Raw genomic sequence first — 23586 nt, 5'->3', positions numbered from 1 at the left:
AGTACCTCCGCGCTGCCCATCGTTTAAAGCTGAGTATATCAGGTGACTCCAATAAGTCCACAACCCCCCGACCTGCTCAAGAAACTCCCGCCGCATCCCCCGTAAACCAGCCTGCAGTGCCGACCAACCCAGACATGCAACCCGTTCAGAATAGTTCCGCTGGTATGAGACCGTTTGATTGGATGATGGCGGCGATGATGGTGTTTATGGTGGTGGTGATGACGCTCCTTGTAATACGTGCTCCGCCCGTAGAACACTAGCCATGACCATGTATTTATATGCCATTCTCACGAACAAGTGACGACTAGAGCGCTTCTTACGGCGTCCGTAACGCGAGGAACTGCATCAAGAAGGGGTACGTGGCGTATCCCTTTTCTCAGTAGTCGGGTCGTTGGCTGGAACGGAACACCAAGTGATCAGGCTCCAAATATTGGCGTCAGATTTCCTCTCCGCGCATACGGTCTCAATGAGACTCACCATCGGCAGGAACATCTGTCCTCCATGTCTGCTCCTTCTGCTACGCCAGGCTCAACGCCATCTCCCGTGTGTATGTGCCTGCGGAGATTAGTGACTACGGCGTCCAGAAAATTGGTAGATGAAGTACAACCTCGGATCCTTGGACGAGCCTCCGCCGAGCGCGTTCGCGGTGACGTGCCAGGCTGTCTGGTATGACAAAGCGTACGGATAATCGACTGGAACTGTCGTCTGTGTTGTCGCGGCAGCCGCACAGAACTTCAAGCAAGTGAGCGATTGAAGTCGCGGCCACGTATACCGGTGCTACTAATTGACACCTGTGCATCGTCACATCGCCGAGTGCTTGTGGAACACACTGCACCACTACAGTCCTCTGTGTCAGCTCACAGACCCCTAAACTCGTACGTGTTCATGCTTTCCGATAACCTCCTCACGCCTCGGCCAACTCTCTGTCTTCCTCCGAGAATCCGTTCGTTCCTCCATCTCGTTCTCCCACGAATGGAAGCACATCCACCTCGCACGTCGCCCCTTCCTCCGGCAGCACCCCCTCGTCAAATACCGCCTCACCACCTTCGCCGTGCACACCGACGGGCTGCTCGTCGAACAGTGCCCGCGCTCTCCTGCACCAACAGCCCCGCGCCCCCAACCGCGCCCCGTCCTCCTCGCCTGCGCGAGCGGCGTGACCGGGTCGAACCTGTTCGACAGCAGCAGCAGTGGGTGCGCCGTGCGCTCCGCCGCGACCGGCGCCGTCAGCCTCCTTCGCGCGCAGCGGCCACGCCGCGCAATGGACCCACGACGTGCCCCACACGGGCGCGAGCAGCGGCGAGGTCTCACGAGGGCGTCCCAGACGCGCGCGAACGCGGTCGCGTTGTACGCGTACGCGTCCCGTCCGCGCACTCCACCGCCCAGCGCGCCTCGTTCGCCACCGCCGCGTGCGGGCCCGCCTCTGCGCACGCGCACGCGGTCGGGGAGACGATCGAGGGCGCGAGGGCGCGGAGCGCGGTGGCGTTTCCGGTCTCGAGCGCGTGGTAGGTCGCGGCGACGACGGGGAAGGTGTAGATCGGGCGGTAGGTCGCCTCGAACAGCTGCTCGGCGAGTGCTTTGCGCGTGACGACGAGCGGCGGTTCCGCGAGGGGGATGGCGACAGGCGAGGCGGTCACGGCGTCCAGGATGGCATAGAACCGGTCGCGAATCTTGGCGGGCGTGCTCTCGTAGAGCACGCACTTGTCCGCGCCCGCGGCGTGGCAGAAGGCGAAGAAGGTGTCTGCGACGTTCTGGACGTCTTCGATGTCGGTCTCGTAGCGCGCGCGGCGGTAGCTGTGGCCGTCGATCACGCCATCGAGGATGATCCGCTTCACGTTCTCCGGGTACATCGCCGCAAAGTACTGTCCCAGCGCGGTGCCGTAGCTCTGTCGGAGGTGAAATCCGTGAGTTAGGTGCTAACTCCACTACCAAAACGCACGCACGAAGCCCCAGTATTGCAACTGTTCCTGCCCGAGAATCTTAGTCATCTCGAGCATGTCGCGCGCGACGTACGCCGTGCCTGCGAACCGTCCAATGCCCCACTCGCCGCCGAGCTTCACAGCACAACGCTGTCCGAGCGCTTCCGCGCGGGAACGGTAGGTCGCGAGTGATGCATCGGTGAAGTTGAGAAGCATGTGGCCCTCTTGCGTCTTCCAGATATCACGCTGCGACTTGGAGTCGAAGCAGCTTGCGAGAGGGGTCGTGTAACCGATGCCGCGAGGGTCGAACGAGAGCACATCGTACGCCGGGCCCAAGACGCGAGAAATGTCCTTCCCGGAACGCTCGATGAGGCGATGCCGGAGCCTCCGGGCCCGCCGGGGTTGAGAAAGACAGTCCCTCTGTAGTTCTCCTTGTCCGTGGCGGGGATCATGCGGATGGCGATGGCGGTCGTCGGTCCGTCGGGGATGTCATGATCGAGAGGAAGCAGAAGACGCGCGCACTGCTGGTCCGAGTAGCAGGGCACCCATTGGAGGTCGTGCGTGGGTTCGACCTGTTCGCATGAGGAGTTAGCACATAAGGAAACAGAGAGCAGGAAGTAGCTGACTTTGTTCCAGTTGAATTCGGATTGATGTGCCAAGGAAGTGTTGACGTTCTTTTCGTCTGTGACAAGCCCGATGTTGAGATAGACGACGGCGCCAAAAAGCAATGCCAACAGCGCAGACGGAACTCGGCCGCGAGTTCGTGGTCGACTTGGCTCAGAAGACGGCATGAGAACTGTGTTGTCCCCGTATAACTTCTCCATACCGCTACGATGCGCGTGAGCTCGCGGGACGACAGCAGGAGAAGGGAAGCAAGCAGATCCCAGTGCTCCAACAGCCATATATGTACTTGATCCATGTGAAGTGAATGATAAGCAGAGAGCGATAACACCAGGAGTAAGCGTGAACCGTACACCCGTGTTCGGTGACTCTTTACCGCCACCATCCTCCAGGAACGGAACTGATAAACGAACGTACTGATATACCCATGTTTCTTCCTGCTCTCTGTAGTCCTCACGCGTGCGAAGGGGAAGTGGGAGGGAAATTAGAGACGATGAGGACTAAGCTGAGCTGTGGATGAATGAGTCAGCAATCAAATCTGCATAAGCGCCAAGTACTGGGTTGGTAGCAGTCTTTGGCGCTTATTCCTCTTCCGCTAACTCCGTCACTGAGCAACGTGAACATGTGCATGAACGGCCCTGAGGGTGCGCCGAACGTGAAGAAGAAGTCCTACACATCTTTCGGCAAACTTGGTATGTACCTTCTCCGCCTGACTATCGCAATGCACAGTGACTCCGCACACAGTATGCCAGTGGTGTGCGTAGAGCAGGTGTCAGAAGATATCTCAATGAGTCGACTACCTGAAGCACTGCTCACATATCACGTCAAAGGTCGTTCCCCTCGGCTTTTTAACCTCTCCAGGTATCAATGACCATCTGCCACACGTAAGAAAGCGGGTTTTTGATGTGCGCAAAGGCGGTGTTTCGACCCCCAAGCACCACAAGAACCTCCGTCCCTCTCTGCCGTCAAAATCCAATGCTGACACATGCCCAGAGTGGGGGTCGCTCAAGGAACACAACCGTTGGAAGTTTCGCGCGAAAGCCATCGAAGCTGACGCGTCGCGTTGAGACGGAGTCTCCGACCTCACTTGGTATAAAAGCCTGCTCTGTCTGCCTTTAGTCCAGCACCACTGCATCCTCACCTCTGCTCTCAGTTGCGCCGCACCTCATTTCCCAACGATGTCTACCCCCAAGCTATCCACCCCCATTAAAGTCGGCGACATGCAGCTCGCCCACCGCGTAGTCATGGCCCCCATGACGCGCTATCGCAGCGACGACGACCACGTCCCGCTCACCGACATGATGATCGAGTACTACACCCAGCGCGCATGCGTGCCCCGCACGCTCATCATCACCGAGGCCGTCTTCGTCCAAGACAAGGCGGGCGGGATGCCCAACGTCCCCGGGATCTACACCGCCACGCAGATCGCGGAGTAGAAGAAGATGCGTGCCCACCGACCCTCACCCTGTCGACCGTTGACTCGACTGACCTCGCTGCACAGATCGTCGACGCGGTGCACGCGAAGGGCTGCTTCATCTACATCCAGCTCTGGGCCCTCGGCCGCACCGCGCGTCCGGCTCTGTTCAACAAAGAGTTCCCGGACTACCCCTTCGTCTCCGCCTCGGACATCCCGCTTTCCGACTAGCCGGGCCACACGCCCCGTCCTCTCACCATACACGGTACGTTCGCCACTCCCCAGCTCATCGTATTCTAACCCCTCCTGCGTAGAGATAAAGGAGTACGTCTCCTGGTTCGGCGAGGCCGCCAAGAACGCCGTCGACCTCGCAGGCTTCGACGGCGTCGAGATCCACAGCGCCAACGGCTACCTCATCGACCAATTCATGCAGGACGTCACGAACAAGCACACGGACGCGTACGGCGGTTCTGTCGAGAACCGCGCGCGTTTCCCACTCGAGGTCGTCGCCGGCGCGATCGGGGCGTCCAAGACCGCGCTGCGGCTCAACCCGTGGACGCGGTACCAGGACATGCGGATGGACGACCCGGTCCCGCAGTTCACGTACTTCGTCGAGGAGCTCAAGAAGCGCCACTCGGACCTCGCCTTCGTGCACTTCGTGAGCGAGAACGCGCTCGGCGGCGACCCGCCCGAGGACCCCAAGCGGGAAGACTTCATCCACGACCTGTGGAAGCCACGGCCGCTGGTCTCGACGGGTTCGTAGACGCGGGAGACAGGGCTGAAGAAGGCGGAAGATACCGGGCAGATCATAGGGTTCGGGCAGCTTTTCCTGTCGACGGTCAGTCTCCCTCGTGGGTGCGCGTGCGGTGATAGTTCTGACCTCGAGGTTTGCAGCCCGACCTGGTGTTTCTCTGCAGAATGATATTCCGGCAACGCCCCCGACTACGCTACTTACTATGCTGCGAAGGCCGTCGAGGGATACACCACGTACCCCTTCTCGGAGCAGTTCCTCGCATCCCAGAAGGCGTAGACGTCGCTCGTAGCAGCTTGCCGTGGACTATCGTATTGTAGACGTGCTCAACTAGACAATGTTCAATTGTTCCCAGATACAGCTCGCGAGTGCCCCGCCAGGATCCCTGCCTGGTCAAAGTTCCACCAGTTGCTTCACCCTCCAGAGGGCATCCAAGTTCCGCAACTAGGCGACCATGAAACACGATCAACGCTGAATTCCCGCAATGAAGCGCCTTGCTTACCAGCTCCATAAATCCCTCTTCGCGCACCACTTGCGAAACCAGCACCTCGAGGTCCTCACGCGGAAGGTCGTATACACCCGCGCCCTCCTTCAGCGTATCAAGCACATCGGAGCGGAGCGTAGTCGACGTCGAAGAAGGTTGAGTAGACGGCGGTACCAAGCCGGAACACGATCCAGCGCCGGTCGCATTCATAGCTAACGATTTGGCAGGCGGAGTTGGGTCAGGACTAGGCAGCGACAATGCTGGAGGAGCAGAAGGAAATCCGGATCGTGCTGCTTGACTCTGAGGTGGGACAGGCGGAGGGGGCATGCGTCGCGGCGAGTCACTGGATGGCCAGACAGGCTGGGGAGACGAAGACGGGAGTGGGGTACTAGAGCCGGCGCCGGCGCTGGAAGAGCTTTTGTTAGACGATGAGGACTTCTGGGGAGGAACTGGATCTTGCGAGCCTCCGAGGACGGTGTCGAAGAATCTAGACGCGGAAGGCTGGCGAGACAGAGCGGGCGTCGGGATCGGGTCCGAGGGGGGCAAGTCAGAAGACGGGTAGTCGGCGACAGCAGATGAGGGGCGAGATCCGGAGCTGTGCGCATTGGAGTCGTTGGCTTGCCGCTGTTCCAGTCCCTTGATAGAAGGCAAGTCGTCCCAAGAAAGCCGGCGTTTCGGAATCTCCCACGCAGACGGCGTTGTCATGGTCGTGGCCGGACGCAGCGAGAACGAAGGAGTAGGAGCAGGGACGCGTCGCCGCGCACTTTGAGGCGCATTTGAGACCGGTTGCACCAATGGGGGCGCTGGGGTCTGAGAAGAAGCAGAAGCGGGCTTTTGAGTGGCTGTATGCGCGTTATCCGAGCTTTGGCCAGAGTCGAGAGGCCTCTTCCGGCCCTTGACCGCCGGTGGGGGACGCTGAGTAGTGGGGTTCGGGACGCAGACGCATATGAAGCGAATGGAGTTCAAAAAAGCGCTCGCGGCTCCCTCGTCTTGAAAAGTGATCTGAAACCTGCGATATTGCTGTTCAGGACGAGTTTAGCAACGCATATAGTCAGAACAATAGGCGTGGGTCCTCACTGGAGCTTGTCCGAAAGAGACGTCGCGTGGACTGGGATGCTGATAACGGAAGCCGACCATAGGACCTTCGTAGACCGCTTTGAGGGGTGGTGTAAGGGCGCCTGCAGATCGGGCACGGATGAGTACACGACAAAGTCCAAGTCTTCCTGCAAGGTGCATTCAGCAGACAAAGCAAGGAGCAGTAATCTAGGGTACGCACAAATACGATCTCTTGCTGATCTACGTCCATCGCGTCTCGTCCGAGAGGGCATATCCATATAATTTTGACTCTGAAAGAGTGGAGACGGCCGTCGGGTGCTTGGTGGCTTCAATCGTCAGGCGTATGGTCGGGGTGCTGAAGGTCTGCCATTCGCCGTTTCCTGCCGTGCTGGGACCCGCATTGCGCGCGCGCGAGTACTTCAACAGCTCGCGAGAAACCGTGGTGGTTGTGGAAAGGACATGGCAAAAGGACCGAGTGACAAGTAGAAGAAAGCAATTAGCCACGGAATAGCATCAGGAGAGGCCGCGCGCGGTCATGTGATCGAGTCCGATGTTCGAATCCCGTATACGGTATCATCCAGACATACAGATTCGAGGATTTTTGCAAGAGCGAATCTGACATACATAGAATACAATCCAGGCATAAATCAAAAATTTCACTGCTGGCGCGTCTGAGGGACCTGAGCCGCGATCCACTCCCCAGGACTTCAGGGTTCCTGACTGGATGTACACCGTTCCGGGCCCAGTGAATCTGTATCGGGGACCTCGAATAGCACACTTCCCTCACGGGGGAAACGAACGTGGTGGGACGCACCGGCACACAAGCCCCTCGTCCGTATGCGAGCTCGAGAGGAAGCCCCCGGCGCCGATGCGCTCAACCTTGTACTGCGCCGTCCAAGCGACGAGATGGCCGTTGTCGACTGTAACGCCGCACATCAGCCATTTCCAGTGCGAAAGTAAGGAGGCAATGCAATGCCGATGACGCACCAATCCACTGCTCGCCTGGCTGGAGCGTGCGCGACGTGACGGCACCCAGGCTCTGCACCCACATCACGCCCTGGCCGGTGGCGTGGTAAACAAATAGGCCCTCTCCGGAGACTGGACGTGCCGATAAACGCAGCAGTAGGGCGGGAACGAGGGGAGAATAAGCGAGGTTAGCTCGGACAGCGCTCCAACAAAACGGGGTAGGGTACGCACAGAGAGCCTTGCCAAAGCCTTGGCTCTTGGTGGTGCGCGCGACGCCGCTGGTGCAGGCGAGGAACGCATCCTTGCCGATCATCCATGGAGTCTGGCCGTCGAGGTGGATGGGGACGATGTCGCCCCAGGTCTCAGGCGCGAGCATGACCTCGCCCGGGCCGGTGAACGTCGACTCAGACATCTGCGCAGCCGTGCTCGTCAGTCTCGGTCGTCTCCAGATCCGGCACAGTGTATACGCACATCGCCCCCAGTAAGACCTTCTTGAAGCTGAATTTGAAGTTGCCCTTGATCTGCACGGATGCATCCATGGCGACCATGCTCCCGGGTTTGCCCTTGATCTCGTACCCAGGCTGGAGGCGGAGGTAGAGCATGCTGTTGCTGTCCCGGTGGTCGATCTTGTATGACGCCCCCTCGACGTTGCCCGTCAAAGGGCCACTGGTGGTCCCGTGGCTGGCAGGCGGGGCAGGCGAAACAACAGGGCGCGAGCTCGGTGAGGGCATGGGGGGCATAGAAGGTTGGTGGTGACCGTGCTGACCAGGGTATCCAGGCTGGTAAGACATGATGAACGGCGAGAAAATGTGCTGTTGGTGGGAGATGGGATGGCGAGGGTGATAACAATCGAGCAGTGGGCTTGCTTGTTTAAGTAGTGTTGTGCGACATGAGCCCCTGATGGGCAAGCGCCGGATGCTGTACGTCGCTCGCGGCTAGAGCGCACACTGAACGTCGCCGAGTGGAGGAGGCGATGAGCGGCAGGGCGCTCAATGCGCCCATCAGAGAAACTGAACGGGTTACGGAGCGAGGCGCTGTGAGTTGTGCAGGGTATGATGAGTATCCATGATCCGGTCGGTGATAGATGCGTGGCAGTACTGAGGCGTAGGCAGCCGCAAAGCCCGAGTCCTCACAGTCATCAGCGAATTCAACTCAAGGCTGCTTGTCCTTTCAGAATGCGCTTTTGGAGCACCTGAACTCTGAGGCGGGTGCTGCTGTGTGCTGACAAACCTCTTTCGGGCAATCGTCCGAATCGCGCGGTGCCGTCAGTATCACCTTAACGTCAACAAACCACACTCAAGACGTCGATCGAAAGGATTTCGAGGAGCTCACGAGAGGAAGGAAAGAAGTTCGAAGTTCAAATATTGCAACTCGTGCCAGCATGCAAGATCTATTATCTAAGTCTGCACAGTAGATTAGATAAACTAGACGCTCTTTCGAGCGCTCGACGACGTTGCCCGCGGTGGTCTCCTATGTCATGTCCTCCGACCTGGGGGCTTCCATCCTCCTCAAGGCCGCAACTGTTCCTCATCCTCCGTCGCCTCCGCCTCCTGCCCTCTTCCTCCGGCTTCTAGCCTTCCCTTCTGGCCGCGGACCTGGCGTATGCTGCTGCGGCCTGACGTCACTGCCGTACCGAAAACTCCCGCCACAAGCGTTTGAGCTCCAGTCCGCCGACAACCCTCCTCCGCTCCCGTCCACCAGGACCACCCCATCCTCCCCATGCCTCCCGCAACGTCAATAATCGATGCACTCACGTCCTCACAGTCCGCAGAGATCGCACTCCACGGGTACGTCTCTCCTCACCCACCCGCACACACCCGCCCGACTGAAACCCTGCCCTCGTCTTCCCTCCTTTTTTCGCCCACCCAACCCCGCAGCCAACGTGCGCTGACGCCAATCCTCTCCGGCGCCATCTCCGGTGGGCTCGTCGGCGTCGCCTGGATAATTGGGATCATCGTCTGGCTCTACAAGCGGCACCGCCGCTCGCGCGCGGCCAAGGCCGCCGGCTTCCGCTCGCACCGCGAGTACCTCAAGCCGGCGAAGAACGAGGACGCGTTCATCCTCCCGCCGGACCCGGCCGTGCTCCGCGGCGTCGCGGCCCCGGGAGAGAAGTTCATCGTCGAGGAGGACGAGGACGAGGAGGGGGCGGCGGCGCATGGCGACGGGGAGAAGCACCACCACGGCAAGCGGAAACATACGCTCAAGCACGCAAGGACGGTCCCGGAGGTCGAGGCGGAGGGCGAGACGAGGGTGCATGGGGAGAAGGAGCTCGTGCCACCAGGGATGGACCACCGCTCGTCGGCGCCGACTCGGCTGCCGGATGTGCATTCTGGTGAGACGAACGGCGACGGTAAGACGCCATGATGTGCGCCGGGTTCTGGTTGGAGTTTGATGGTGTGTGCAGTGCGCGTATTGGTCATTTGCCTCTGTGCGCTGACCTGGATCCTCCGGTCTTTGCAGATCGAGTTCCCGTTGATACCGACGCCATTCACGACGCTCATGTTTCGGACTTTGTATCCCTAGGCTATGGCCGTGTAATGCCGTGTAATGTCTTCCTGCTTTTCATACCCATATTTTTCATAGATTCTTTGAGAGGCCTCGATCACATGGCTGTCAGTCTGTGAAGAAATCGTTCGTTTTGGTCAAGAGACTAGTTCCCATACATGAGCGGAAAAGTGACATCTCGGCAGTCATCAAATACAGAATCAAAAATTAAACTGTTCTACATATTCCGACTGCTGTATCGCGAATCTCACTCGCTGGAGTCGGCAAACGCAGCTGCATGAACAGAAGAACTTCGATCGACATGCGGGACTTGCACCCCCTGACGCGTATTGCTCCCGGCTCTATCTGCCAAAGCACTACCGCGAGGCGCACTGGAAAGTTGTGATGCAAGCATGATGCATGATGTCGGGTTGTATACAAGAGTGAGTACATCGTTGGTTTCAGCGCTCCATGAGCCATGTCTACAGCACAAGCCCCAGCTCCCCCAAGCTCTGCCTCCACCTCAATCGAGGTATGCTCCAAAGTTCGCGGGCTGCAAACGCACTCCGTCAGATCACGCCGCAATGACACGATCCACCGTGAAGAACTCACCGCAACGTCCCTCGCGTAGCGGTACAGCACCCCGCGCTTGATGCGGTACTCCCTGGGCTTCCACAGCGCGCGCCGGCGAGCGATCTCCTCGTCGCTCACGAGCCAGTCGATCGCGCGAGTCTCGGCGTCGATCACGATCTTGTCGCCGTCCTCGACGAGCGCGATCGGACCGCCGACGAACGCCTCGGGGACGACGTGGCCGATGATGAACCCGCGCGACGCGCCGGAGAAGCGGCCGTCGGTGACGAGCGCGGTCTTGCCTCCGAGGCCCGCGCCCATGAGCGCCGCGGTCTGGCCGAGCATCTCGGGCATCCCTGGGCCGCCCTTGGGGCCCTGGTAGCGGAAGATGAGGACCATGCCGGCGGTGATCTCGCCTCGCTCCAGCGCGGTGAAGAATGGCGGGATGGAGTCGAAGCATTTGGCCACACCCTGAGGGAAATCGGGAATTAGCAAGCGAGGCGGGGGCAACAATAGGGGAGCGCACCTCGAAGCGGAGACCCTCCTTGCCGGTGATCTTCGCGACTGCGGTGTCGGGTGCGAGGTTGCCGCGGAGGATGGTCAAATGACCGGTCGCCTTGATCGGGTTGCTCAGCGGGCGGACGACGTCCTGGTTGTCGAACTCGAGGTCGGCCGCGTCCGCCACGTTCTCCGCGAGGGTCTTTCCCGTCACCGTCATTTGCGTGCCGTCGATCAGGTTCGTGTGCTTGAGCAGGTACTTGATGACGGCGGGGATACCGCCGACCTTGTGCAGGTCCTCCATGTTGTACTTGCCGGAGGGCCTGTGGGGACATGAGGTGTGCAGGACAAGCAATGCGAGGAATATACTTACTTGAGGTCAGCGAGATATGGGGTCCTATCCTTGATCATTTGGAAGTCGTCGATGCTAAGGTCGATGTCGGCGGCACGAGCCATGGCGAGCATGTGGAGGACCTGGTAGACTGTGAGTGTATGCGCCCATAAAGACATGGTGTTGCGTACAGCGTTGGTTGAGCCGCCAATGGCATTCACGACGGTCATGGCGTTGAAGAAAGACTGCCGGGTGACAATGTCCCTGTGTTCACTCCGTCAGTAAGAGAAGCGATCCCAAACAATCGACACATACCTCGGCTTGAGGTCGAGCTCGAGGAGGCGCTTCAGATACTTGGGGACCTTGAGACACTCCTGGACCTTTTCGGGGTACGTCGCGGGGATACTAGCAGAGTAGGGAAGGGAGAGACCGATGACCTCGAGGACACTCGACATGGTGTTGGCGCTGCACCCGGCATATGAGCACGAGAGCCACATGGAGCGCCCTGGAACAGCACGTACGTGAACATACCACCGCAGGCACCAGGACCAGGGCATGCGTGGAGGACGTGGTCGAGACGTTGCTCCTCGGTCATCTTGCCGGTTGCGTACGCGCCGTAGGACTCGTACACATCGCCGATGTTCGTCTGATCGCCCTTCTTCGCGTTCATGGCAGGGCAGTCGTCGTGCCATACACCCGGCTGGATCGTGCCGCCGTAGATGAAGATTGTGGGACGGTTATGGCGTACGGCGGCCATAAAGACGCCGGGCATGTTCTTGTCGCATCTGTGCGGGTAGATGAACACGGCACGCTCTCTGAAGGAGTATTTGGAGGCCTACCCAGGGATAGAGACATTGCCGTCGTGATATTGTGCCTGCCTAATCGTCAGCACGTTCAGGGGTGTATTTGCAGTGGCGTCCACCGACCATGGTGAGCTACTAGAAATGAGCGTCTGCACAACGGAAGGAGACGGAAAACGGCTATACCAGTTCGATGGAATCTGCGATGAGGTCTCGACTGGGGAGCCTTTGTTGTTACCACGTCAGCTTGGAGTACCCTCCATCTTTGCAAGCTCCTTACGAGTAGCACATAGCTGAGATGTTTTGTCAGTCTCTTCACACTTCGGACACAATTCAGCAAGGCAACTCACCGTCGGTACCCATCGTGATACCGTCACTAGACAACCAAATAAATCACTGTCTATCCAAAACCAAACCGTACACTCACCTGACACCGACGGTGCTGTACATCAGCCCGACAAGACCCTCGTTCGTGCACCCCTGCTTGACATGCTTCGCAAGGTCGAGCTGCGCGTGTCTTCAGCACCCCCTTTCCCTCCACGGACACGCTGCACGACGCACCAGATGGGTGTTGCACGGGTTTCCTGGCCGCCCATCAGCGCCCGCACCCCCTGTACGCAGCAAGCGAGCGAGCACTCACCCTCCCACCAGACGGGCGAGATGCCGATCTGCACGGATTACGGCACGACTCGCATCAGACGCACGTCGCAGAGACGAGGGGACGGGGATGGGGAGTCGGGACGAACCTGCGGCTTCGCCAGATCGTCGACCTCCAGGCCCGCGCCGAGCACTGCCGCGCACGTCCTCCGTCAGTTCCTCCTAGATGCAGAGGTAGCCATTGAGGACGCACTCATCGACTGGGCGCCTCCGCGGCGCTGCGCGATCTCGGCGTCAGCGACGGGCGCATATATATGGGCAGAAGACGCGTACCTTGTCCTGTGTGAGCTGACTGGAGATCTTGTTGAGCACCGCGCCGCCCTCGGCGGGCTTCGGGATGGAGTGGCTGCGCGATAGGTGGAGGTCGGAACACGACGATGAACGTGAAAGGGCTGCACGCACATCTGGACGTCGCCGTCAGACATGGCTGCAGCGTGGGGCAAGGTGGAAAAGAGTAGGGTGGAAGGGAGGAGAAGAGGCGCGTCGAGTTCTTATGAACAGAGTACGCGCACGGGTTGAGGAACGTGTGCGTGCGCCGCGGGACGACCACGGACGAACGGTTTCCTCCTCTGACCCTGCCCGGCGGGAGCGGGCCGACATGCGGGCCCTCATTCGCGTCAGATCGATCTCTGTCACGCCATTCTGGGCCGTTTGCGTCTTCGGCCCGTTATCAATTCCGCACGTTCCATTGGCTGCGACCCCGCACGAACCTCTGTGCAGTACCTGACCTGCTTGCAATGATGCGCCCAACCTGGAGCCGTTTCATGGAGAAGGAAGCATAATACTGTGTTTGTTCAAAGCACTGGCTGCGTTAGATAGAATAAGTCCTAGTTAGTGTTCAACGACTCTAAGACAGATAGTACAATGCGCTTCGAAACACGTTACCCCTCCCCAGGCCTGCATCGTGACCCCTATCGTGATTCGCGTGCGTCCGCACGGAACCCCGCGCACCGCCGTTCACCTGCGCGTGACGATCTCCGTGTCCAGAGGAACAACTCAGAAATCATAGCCCTTGTCGCGGAACACATCCAGGCTTGTGCCAGGCTTGGCCAGATCAACCAGATCCGGCATGTTCTAGTCTCGACTGTCAGTTGACCGGAAACGATGACGAGCATCAGTGACCGGAGGGGGGACGTACGATAGCCTGGAACGCCCGCCGCAGCGTCGTCCACAGCTGCTCACTCTTCTCGCCGCCTGAAGACTCTTGAAGAGCGAGTGCGCTGAGGAAGTGCTCGATCGCCTCTTGGTGCGCTCCAATATTCAGGCCTGGATTGAGAAGTAGTCATCAGCACACGACTCAACCTAGGTGTCTGAAGCTGGTACTCACAGGCAACGCCCACGTTATATATAGCGCGAGTATATGTTGGGCGGAGCTGCAGAGCCTCGCGGTAAGCTCCCAGGGCCTCTTCAGGCTTGTTTCCATTCGAAAGCGAGGATCCAAGCCTATTCCAAAGCGTGTAGTCCTGGTGTCCGCTGATAAGTAACCGGATTCCTGGGGTGAGTCCAAAGAGCACACGAAAGCTCACCTTAGGTCTCATGCTCAGGGCGGCTTCGAAACAGTCCTTCGCGCGAGCGTAGTCACCAGTCGTGTAGAACAGCACCCCCAGCCCGGTTTGTACCTCGGGGTCGAGCTCGCCGCGTGCATACTGTTCGCGTGTGACCTTGAGGTACATCTCCGTGACCTGCTCTTGCGAATGCCACGCCGAGTTCTCGAGCGACTTCCACGCCTCCAGCGTGATGCCGGCGTCCGGGAACCGGGCATTGAGCCAGCGAAGGAGCATCGAGTGCGCACCGCGCTCAATGGACTCGTTCGTAAACGAGATCGCGAGGGGCTAAAAAGACCCATGAGGAAAAGAGTGGTGTGGGGTATGTGACTACTCACCAGCATCCCTTGCCCCGCCGCACCGGCAGCTTCTGCCCTCTTGACACCCTCCGTGAGCGCAGGCATGGCCATGTCGTCACGCTCGTCCATACTCCGCGTCTCACCAAGCAGAATCCAAGCTTCATACCCTCCTTCACCAAGATCCCCGTGCTGTATAGCAGCTTCTAGGAGAAGCGCCGCCTCAGATAGAGAACCGTTGGCCGCTAAAAGGTCCTTGGCTTCCTGGAGCGACGACTTTGAGTGTGACGGGTCGAGGTACTTGTTGTCCTTCTCTGCGGCAGATCTTAGAACGACACCACAATAACGTCACAAATACTCACCAAACTCGTAAGGCTTCAACTCTGGGATTCCTTGGGCGTCGAACTGCAAAGGCGGCTCCGTGGAGAAGTCCGAGTTTGGCATCCGATCCCAAGCGTCCTGCATCATGCCCCCGTAGTCGAAGTCGAGGTCTTCGCGACTCTCCGCCATCATCCGGTTGAACTCGGCCTCCCACTTCGCCATGTCCTCTTGAGGTGGGGGGATGTCCGAGTCTTGTAGCTGCTTCCACACCCTGCGCGTTTCTCGAGTCAGCATGAAAGTACTTGCAGCACGGTGACAAATGTTCCGACATGGCCGGAATATGTGGCCAGATACTGGAGTCTCAGCCGCAGTAGCGTCATGCCAGGCACGAAACATGACACAAGGCTAGGCATGGCGTAGACTCCGTCGAGTTCAGCTGTCATACTGCCTCCCATGCGAAGTCACTGCGAGACCGCGACGGTAGCTTCCGGAGGCTGAAGCACCACGTCCGGCCCAGGGGGACACCAAACACCACACACGAGATATGGCAGAGCACACTCACTCGCCATATGCGGATCCCTCTTCCGCCTTCTCCTTGCCCTTGCCCAAATTCGCACTCTTCATATCTTCCACCAACACGGCCAAATCGTCGCCCTCCGCCACCTCCACGATCCGGGCGCTGCTGTCCTGCTGTTGGGCCGCGAAGGAGGCGTGGGCCTGCGCAAACGCCGCCTCGAAGTCGATCTGTTTGCCTTTCCCCTTGCCCTGGTCTGCGACCATCTGCGGCACACCCATGCCGTATCCCTGCATACCAAACTGCATACCACCATAGTTTCTCGGGTAGTAGGACTGCGAGACTAGACCGCCCGCGTGTGCACATCTCAACCTCGGATGCACAGGTGACGGGTGAAAGCACGGGACTCACAGTTGTTCTGCATCGGCATCCCCGACTGCTGCATCTGACCTTGAGGGGTGGGATGCGCCATCTGCGATCCCCCATCGAACTCCGCGCTCCATGCCCCAGGGGCGGCCATAGGTGCGTTCACGCGAAGCATCTCGCCGTGAGGCATACCACCGTGAGACGCCTGTTGCCCGTCGTTCCAAGCTTTCATAAGATCAGGACCGGCGTCCTGAGGGATGTTCATGTGGTGTTGCGGCATCGCGAAGGATGGGTGCGCGCCGGCGTGTTGAGAGCCGCCCTCAAAGAACTGGCGCGCCGCGGCCATGTCCTGTTGAGAGCCATGGGAGGACGATGAGGGGAGATGATGCAGCTGAGAACAAAGCGACAGTGAGAAAGAGAGAAAAAAAACAAAAAGATGGGGTCGTACTCTAGAACCCGACGGTCCTGCGACTCTGTCCTGGCGAACGCTCAGCTTATGAAGATCGGTGCGGGTGCGCAGACACGCACCTGCTGCAAGCTCCGATCTCCATCTGTGTGTTTGAGCACCTGGGAGAGCGGGTTGAACGGCACAGCGCATTCTGAGCCCGAGATGAGACCTTGGAGAGACATGGTGGTCGAGGGGTGAGGAAAGACGAGGTTGCCGGGAAGACCGGAGAGCGTAAGTCCGGCGGAGAAGCGGGGAGCGGCAAGCCGCGGCATCCTCCGGACCCCGCACACGTGAATCCGGCTTGGCTCCTCGAGGCGCCCGATAGACGCGCGCTCTTCGTACTCAACACCGTATGTAGTTGACCGCCCTGGACCGAAACAGGTGCAAGTCTACAGCAGGAGAAGCGGCGGAGAGCAGAAGCCCACGGCTTGTCCCCCGCCAGCACGCTCCTCCCGTCACATCGTCCGCCTCGCGCCTCCGCCTCTGCCTCCATCCATCGCCATCGCAGCAAGTTTCGACCCGCCCTCCTACTCCTTTTTTCTGCTCTGTCCCGGGTCACTGACACATTTAGTTTTTATTATGGCAAACCCTTGCCCCCGCCCCGTGGTCGGGACTCGTCACTCAACTTCCTGTCCTCAAGTTGTACCTCAGGGCGCGGCCGCAAGCTTGGCAGCGGGTCTGCGCGTGCCCCGCGCGGCGCGCGCGAATCTCAGTCACGCGCGCGGCAGCGCTGCAGAGCCGCGGAGCATGCGTCCGCTCTTGTTCCGTTTAGCGTTCGCACTGTATACCTCAACTGTGAAACATCACTGTCTTTCATGGCTCGCCCATCCGCCAAAGTGCGTCCGGAGCTGGACGGGTCTAAGGCAAGTGAGAATTCTGAAGAGGTGCCCCCACTCCGTTCTTGCGCAAATTTGGCCGACGAGCAGAGTTTACATCTCAAGATCTCACCACAGGAATGGCATCAAACCACTTCTCGACGGGCTCCACTTGCAAGCTCCCAAAGTCCGACCTTTGTCAGTCCGCCTGACTCAAGACTCGTCATCGTCCGGAGTGCTCGCATATAGTCATCGGCAGCGATCGTCAAGAGATTCTTGTATGAACCCAGCCGAGCTTTGTGAGCTCTGAAAACCTCTGTACGCGTGTGATCTGCGTAACAATCACGACTACACCTCTTTGATGCAGTGGAGCTCATCAAATTTGCGCGGTCACCGACGGAAACGCATCTGCGTTGTAGCTCAGTCCGACTCCCGGGGCATCCCCGCGGCTAATTCAAAAGCGCAGCCTTACGTTCACCCTCCGGCATTCCGACTTGAACTTGAACCATCCCTTGCCCTTGCCCTGTCCCTCCTTCCCTTCTATTACTTGCTACTCGCCATGCCCCGCCTCAGGTCGGCTAGTATTCTAGCTCTTTCTCTTGCGCTCTCAATGTGCGCCAGGGCCTCGGATGCTTTATCGGACTGGTTCCCATGCCCAGATACAGACACCCTTTCCTGTGCATACTTTTCTATTCCCCTCGACTACAACGACGCGTCAGCGGGAAATGGCCAGCTTCTCGTCGTCAAAGCAAATGCCACCGGAGCAGAGCCCAAAGGGACAGTCTTCCTTAACCCCGGTGGGTTGTCCCTTGCTAAGTTCTACATCTGGACCTTGTTGACGCTGTCTTTACAGGTGGACCCGGGGTGTCCGGTCTCCAGTCGCTCATTGACGACACCCCCGCGTTGATGAACAGGACCGGTGGAGCCTACGACTTCGTCAGCTGGGACCCTCGTGGCGTCGGCCCGTACACTTAGTGAGCGGATCTGGCGGAATTCCCCATCACCTCATCGGCTAACCTCAGTCGCAGCCCAGGAAACGTCTACTGCATCGGCGACGAGGAGTACGACTACTTCTGGGCAGGCACCATCGAAGCCGACGGTCTCAACTCCCTCGGCGACTTCTCGAACTTCACCGACCTCACTACGCTCTACGCCCAAGTCCCTCTCATGACCGAGAAGTACGCCGCGCTCGGGAACAAGTGTCTCCAAGGCCCCAACGGAACCACCCTCGAGTACGTCGGCACCGCCGCAACGGTGCGCGACATGGTCGCGCTGGCGGACGCCATCGTTGGGCCCGACAGCGAGATCAACTACTGGGGCCTTTCATACGGCACGTACTTGGGCATGGTCTTCGCCAACAGTGCGCCGCTTTTCCCCTCGAGCATGCTCCACTCGCTGATGGCATGCTTTCTTCGTACACCCAGTGTTCCCGGAGCGCGTCGGGCGCGTTATCCTCGATGGCGTAATCGACGCAACAAAGATCGCCACGCTGCAGTCTCACCTGGTACCCTGCCTCCTCCTCGTCCCGCTTTCTCCTCGCTGACCGAACGATACACAGCTCTGGCGGGACCAAGTCGCGTCGACCGAGGACGTGTACAGCGCCTTCGCAAATGCGTGCGCCATGGCCGGCCCCAGTGGGTGCAGCCTCGCCTTTGATGGCGTTTCTGGGGCGGACGTCGTCAGCCTGCTCTCCACTGTAGTTGAGGTACGCGCCTCCGCAACGACGCAGCCGGCGAAGATCTCACGAATCACCTCGGCTGCAGGAGCTGCACGCCCATCCTAGTGATGCGCGCTTGCGCCTGATGCGGGGTGTGTGTCCGAACCCCCGGATTCATTCGGGTCCTTTGATTCCTTCGAGTCCTCCTTACTCATCTTGTCTGTGCGCGTTTTGTAGGTGTGATGTATGGGAGCATGTATCAGCCTCAGATGTGGACCGCCGTTGCGAACGAGACGATTCCGCAGACGATCAAGGTGGTGCTCAACGGCACGGAACTGGACGATACGTTCGCCAGGCGTCGCTCACTCGCCAAGCGTGACACGTTCACTCAGAACAGTTTCACACAAGCCGCGGTCGTGTGCGCGGACAGCGTCGACGCAGATCTGGAGGTCACGATGTCCGTGCTCTTCGACGAGATCGTCGAGGTCACCAAGAATGTCTCACATACCTGTACGTGTTCTTGGCTTTTTGGGCACGCGCAAAAGACTCAATTTCCACCCACAGTCGGTCCCCTCTGGCCTGTCCCATGGTTCCATTGCTCCACCTGGCCAGTGCGCGCCGTCGAACGGTACCAAGGCCCGTTCAACGGCACGTTCGCGAACAAGGTCTTGGTCATCGGCAACACGGTGCGTCACTACATTCATCGCGTCTACCATTCACTGACCTAGCATATACCCACAGTATGACGGTGCGACCCCGTTCTACGAGGCACAGGCGACTGCAGAGGTGCTTGGCGACCAGGCCACGCTCGTCCAGCAAGATGGATTTGGGGTACGTGCACTCCTGTGCTCGGCGTAACACCCCACCGTGAAAGCTGACGCGGTTTCCGTGTAGCATACCACTCTCTACCAGTCGTCGCAATGCGTGACAGACATTATCACGGCGTATCTCGATGATGGAACGGTGAGTGTTTTATTCGCGTCTCTTCCTGCTACCTCAGTGGACTGATGATGAGCAGATGCCCCCTGGGACTGCGGCGATGCCGACGGTGTGTGCGATTGACGAATCGGTTGAGCTATTTCCGGGGGTCACTGATCCGTGGACGTCCCCGCAAACGGCACGCTTGCCGATAGGATGTGATGGACATTTAGGCCGTTCGAATTCTCTCACTTGGACAGTGGACGCTTTCCAGAGTTAGTAAAATGCTACAGATAAATCATCTGCAGGTCACGGTCGGTCGAAAGCGCCGAGAAGCATACATGAGGTTATAACAAAACGAGAAGAAAGGTAATGTGCGCGTAGGCTGTGTCTCCAACCACGTTCCAGCCCGTCTCACCCCCTCTGCACGATCTCATACCCATGATGCGTCCTCCACAGCACGTCCGTCACATACGCACTAAACGTGCTCCCCTCCGTCCCCACCACCGCCCACGCCTGCCCCGCCACCATCGCGTCCAACAGCGGCATCAAGAACGGGCCGAGCGCCACCCCGTCCGCGGGGTTGCGCAGGCCGCGCAGCGCGCCCGTGTACCGCGTGTCTCCCGCAAAGTCCTCGAGGAAGAACGCGCAGGGGAAGGTGCGCACGAACCGCCACAGCGGCGCGGCGAGCGTCGGCTCTCGCGCGTCCGTCGCGACGTACAGCGGCGCGTTCAGCGCGCGGAGGTGCGGCGCCGTGTGCAGCGGCCCCCGGCACTTCGGACCATCCTCGGGCACGCCGCTCCCCCACATGCGCTGCCCGCGCACCGGGGCAGGCCATGGGAACGGGGGGCGCGGGGGCACGGGCGCGCGGAGCGCGGGGACGTCCGGGGACAGGGCGGGAGGGGCCCCCGAGGCCTCGTTCGGGAAGAGCGCGAGTTCGAGCGCGGCGACCGCGTCGTCGTCCGGGAACGCGTCGCCCAGGGGCCCGCGGAGGAGGCGCCACCACGCCGCGCGCGCGTTCTCGTGCGCGTGCCACGCGAACGCGCCGTCCCCGACGCGGAGGTGCACGGCGAGGTACGCGCCGCGGCCGGCGGGGTCGAGCGCGCCGCGGATGCGGGCGGCGACGAGGGCGAGGGGCGCGTTCGCGAGGGCCATGTGCGCGCGGATGCGCTTGCGGAGGAGGTAGTGCGCGGGGGCGCGGAGGTGCAGGCGGGAGGAGCCGAAGAGGGTGCCGAGGACGAGGAGACGTTCGGGGCGGCGGGCGAGGGCGGCGATGTGGATGCTCTCGTTGTACTTGCGGAGGGGGGTGGGGTCGCGGCTGAGGAAGTCCTGGAAGGAGTAGTGGTTGCGGTTGGCGTCTTTGAGGTAGAAAGTGTCTTCAGGCGGGATGCCGAGAACACCATGAAGCCAAGAGTCGGTGAAGTTCCAGCCTTCTAATAGATGTTGGTGTGTTCGAATGCTAGATAGATCCACAAGCCAGCCCCATGGAACGTAGGTATAATCGCTGTAGCCTTCGCATTCTGGGGATAGAGCAAGATCGTCCTGTAGGAGACGAGGGCAATGATCCAGCCCAACTTTGCTCGAATTTGCAGACATTGCGTACAAGTCGTCGAAAGGAGCATATGTGAGGGGGGCACCAAGGCGGACAGGAGGAATCAAGAGGGTGCGATTCGATGCTTCGGCCAAGAACAACGCATTTTCCAGAGCGACGCGTTGGTTGTGGAATCCGCTGTGCGGAAGGTATGCCAAGTATTTCTCCGTTGAGGTAGGCGGTGGTGTTATGTTGTGCCGAAAAGGAAGAAACCCCGACAGAGAGTGAAAATCTGGAGCCTCCTCGTACAGGCTCGCCAAAGGGATGTGGTGCCAGGTCAGACGTAGAGAGCACTGGTTGAACAGCGAGAGCGAGAAGGTGCCGGACGCCGACGCCACCAGAGCAACTAGTAGAATCGCCATGAGAATCTTGCAGCCGGAACTCTTCCTTGGATTCGCCCTCTCTTGTGACCTTTTCCGCGGGCTGAAGGAGCGTTTGCAGGAACCTCGGGGCTGAGAATGAACCCCGTCACGCCGCCATGAAGCGGAATTCTCGGGGTATCCGGTAGGTTTTCCGCCTACGCCTCTCATGTGTCCAACCGTCTAGTGAAGTAAAGTGTATGCCCCGTATACTGAAAGAGTGTCGAAGTGTTGTCGTGAGGATCGGGGTAGTGAGTAGCAGAGAGTGAGCTCACTGTTCGTCAGCCCGCCGTGCCGCCGGCGTACTGTCATGGGCGTCTATCTAATCTACCACGCTCTGACAATCGCAGGCCGGGCGCGTCACCCTTTCTTTCCACATCCGAGAGCGACGCTACCCAGTTTTATCACATTCCGATCATCCAATTCTTTGGTAGCTCATGAAGATTCACGTTTAACGTTAAACACTGACCACTGATCAATGACCCGGTCAACGTCGACATCGCAAGCCAGCAGTAAGACGCCTAGAAAATGCCACTGTCATGAACTAGTTACAAGTTACAACCTACAAGCCTGCCTGCCCAGTGTGCGCTTTCATCATCGGGAAATATGTAGCGCGGCGAAGCTCACCTCATAAGTCCTTCATATATAGTACTTGCTAGCCAGTGACGCTCTGTGTAAAATCAGATCACCGGGTAAATGCGGTGCGCTCAGCCCGCGCTGGTGGCGACGCAGTAGGGACCGTAGTCAATCAGATATCTCAAAGAGCTCAGTATCTGAAATTGGGAATGACTCATCCGTATGATGAATCCGGTGGAACGACTGAGTACTGAGTACTCACTCAGTGACCGTCTGCCTTGATCAGATCTTAATCGATTACATAAGCCATAATGCGCTGGATGACTTGAAGCAGCGCTTGCGTGAGAGTTGCCATCCTGTCATAACTCCCTCTTTATCCGCAGACCAAGTTGTGTATCATTCATCACTAACGATTCTGCGTAACCATTTACCAGACCAACAGGAGTCAACCTACATGTTCCAACTTTGCGTCTTACGCCGTACGGTTTCCATCATTGCTGGGTCCCCCTCACAACAGCATACCACGGCGGCGCAGAGGGGACAGACAATTTCCTCGACTGACGACGACAATAGTCCGCCAAGACATGGGCAACCACGGCCGGTCACAGAGTGTCTTTCGTCTTCACCGGCGCGCTCTCTCAATGCGTTATGTGAATGGTGCAGTGGGGCGCGAAGAGGTCTAAAGGATCATCATCCCTTGTATGTTGTGGACCTGGTCATCGCTTTGACCGGGGCGTTCACACAGGTCCGGAAAACGCCTGTCACCGACGCCATCTTACAGCTTCCTGTGCGGCGTCTCGGTACAGCCATTGCGGACGATGGTGTAGTCAAGGATACCTAATGCCCCCCTGCCTGCGGACACGGACATTTCTACTCCGTGTAATTGCCCCCAACTCTTGAGTTCACGCCGTAACCATTTTGATCAGCCTGCGTTTTGCATCCGAAATCCGTCGTTATTGATAGTTGCATCAAACAGAAGACAGCTCGCGATGGAGGTGGTACATAAACCTACTTAAACCAAGAACTCAGCTTGTGTGGTCGTCGCCCTCCGTCTTTCGCCCTTTACGCCTGTCCTTCCAATTTCAGAGCTGGTCTCTTCTACCCCCTTGTTGTATTTTTCACGATGTACGCCAAATCTTTCGTCGCCATTGCTCTCATTTCCCTCTTCAGTGCGCAAGCTGGTGAGTTTCCTTTTGCAATACGTGTTGGTGATATCTCAGATACTCTCAGGTGCTTCTCCCATCTCGTTGTTTATCCCTGACAGTGGGAACAGCATCGATGTACCCTTAGCGGCGTCGGCCATCGGCACGGACAGCACTGGACACACAACCTACATTCTCGGCGTCGGAACAGCGAGTGGCTCGCTGACCGCGACCCCCACAATACCGGTCACAGCGAGAGGTGAGTCAATTTCCTACCAGCGTCGTTTGCCCACACTCATGGTTCTCTCTCACGCGCAGCGACGCTCGTTGTGGGTGCGACCGATGCCCACCTCTTTGAAGCGCTTCCTCTCGCTGCTGGAACCGGCGTGATCCAGGACGACTGTTCGATGTCCAACGGGGTCGCGGTGTGCACCGCAGTGCTCTCCACGAGCGGCGGACCCCCTTTGCCCCTCCAGACCACCACCGAGACC

At 59.0% G+C, this 23586-nt stretch overlaps 8 protein-coding genes across 8 annotated transcripts; 3 read left to right on the top strand and 5 right to left on the bottom strand.

Moving 5' to 3' along the window:
• Nucleotides 1-904: 904 nt before the first annotated feature.
• BXZ73DRAFT_88071 (alpha/beta-hydrolase) lies at nt 905-2707 on the bottom strand (the record flags this gene model as incomplete). Its single annotated transcript, XM_048024823.1, has 6 exons — nt 905-1021; nt 1042-1231; nt 1372-1883; nt 1941-2279; nt 2330-2488; nt 2543-2707. 6 exons carry the CDS (start codon nt 2705-2707, stop codon nt 905-907), a joined length of 1482 nt encoding a protein of 493 aa, XP_047881786.1.
• A 1008-nt stretch (nt 2708-3715) lies between these two features.
• On the top strand, nt 3716-4981 carry BXZ73DRAFT_97936 (NADH:flavin oxidoreductase/NADH oxidase; the record flags this gene model as incomplete). The annotated part of the gene is made up of 7 exons (XM_048027539.1): nt 3716-3934; nt 4039-4149; nt 4183-4216; nt 4266-4706; nt 4764-4789; nt 4846-4854; nt 4919-4981. 7 exons carry the CDS (start codon nt 3716-3718, stop codon nt 4979-4981), a joined length of 903 nt encoding a protein of 300 aa, XP_047881785.1.
• A 1794-nt stretch (nt 4982-6775) lies between these two features.
• On the bottom strand, nt 6776-7999 carry BXZ73DRAFT_88080 (DUF124-domain-containing protein; the record flags this gene model as incomplete). Its single annotated transcript, XM_048024826.1, has 6 exons — nt 6776-6857; nt 6964-6993; nt 7057-7162; nt 7230-7340; nt 7440-7633; nt 7680-7999. 6 exons carry the CDS (start codon nt 7997-7999, stop codon nt 6776-6778), a joined length of 843 nt encoding a protein of 280 aa, XP_047881784.1.
• A 928-nt stretch (nt 8000-8927) lies between these two features.
• Nucleotides 8928-9572, top strand: BXZ73DRAFT_41184 (uncharacterized protein; the record flags this gene model as incomplete). The annotated part of the gene is made up of 2 exons (XM_048018727.1): nt 8928-8995; nt 9086-9572. The coding sequence occupies 2 exons, from the start codon at nt 8928-8930 to the stop codon at nt 9570-9572; spliced, it is 555 nt and encodes a 184-aa protein (XP_047881783.1).
• A 643-nt stretch (nt 9573-10215) lies between these two features.
• BXZ73DRAFT_97933 (dihydroxy-acid dehydratase) lies at nt 10216-12973 on the bottom strand (the record flags this gene model as incomplete). Its single annotated transcript, XM_048027538.1, has 19 exons — nt 10216-10245; nt 10305-10733; nt 10789-11083; nt 11134-11234; nt 11283-11355; nt 11407-11556; nt 11619-11876; nt 11931-11965; nt 12018-12026; nt 12078-12117; nt 12172-12184; nt 12242-12267; nt 12319-12398; nt 12453-12475; nt 12532-12559; nt 12638-12681; nt 12742-12766; nt 12822-12894; nt 12951-12973. 19 exons carry the CDS (start codon nt 12971-12973, stop codon nt 10216-10218), a joined length of 1755 nt encoding a protein of 584 aa, XP_047881782.1.
• A 571-nt stretch (nt 12974-13544) lies between these two features.
• BXZ73DRAFT_97932 (peroxisome targeting signal receptor) lies at nt 13545-16219 on the bottom strand (the record flags this gene model as incomplete). The annotated part of the gene is made up of 10 exons (XM_048027537.1): nt 13545-13622; nt 13687-13814; nt 13876-14011; nt 14075-14380; nt 14431-14702; nt 14751-14980; nt 15272-15566; nt 15635-15980; nt 16038-16067; nt 16118-16219. 10 exons carry the CDS (start codon nt 16217-16219, stop codon nt 13545-13547), a joined length of 1923 nt encoding a protein of 640 aa, XP_047881781.1.
• A 1243-nt stretch (nt 16220-17462) lies between these two features.
• Nucleotides 17463-19707, top strand: BXZ73DRAFT_40939 (alpha/beta-hydrolase; the record flags this gene model as incomplete). The annotated part of the gene is made up of 11 exons (XM_048018672.1): nt 17463-17649; nt 17706-17826; nt 17881-18212; nt 18277-18356; nt 18411-18557; nt 18616-18661; nt 18747-19019; nt 19074-19195; nt 19251-19340; nt 19404-19472; nt 19528-19707. 11 exons carry the CDS (start codon nt 17463-17465, stop codon nt 19705-19707), a joined length of 1647 nt encoding a protein of 548 aa, XP_047881780.1.
• Nucleotides 19708-19841: 134 nt separating this feature from the next.
• Nucleotides 19842-21023, bottom strand: BXZ73DRAFT_40857 (uncharacterized protein; the record flags this gene model as incomplete). Its single annotated transcript, XM_048018657.1, has 1 exon — nt 19842-21023. One exon carries the CDS (start codon nt 21021-21023, stop codon nt 19842-19844), a length of 1182 nt encoding a protein of 393 aa, XP_047881779.1.
• Nucleotides 21024-23586: the final 2563 nt, after the last annotated feature.

Source organism: Epithele typhae (assembly GCF_022376455.1).
Source record: "Epithele typhae strain CBS 203.58 chromosome Unknown BXZ73scaffold_5, whole genome shotgun sequence".
Lineage (NCBI taxonomy): Eukaryota > Fungi > Basidiomycota > Agaricomycetes > Polyporales > Epitheliaceae > Epithele > Epithele typhae.
The sequence above is the reverse complement of the archived record's forward strand: the minus strand, read 5'-3'. Positions and strand labels throughout refer to the sequence as shown.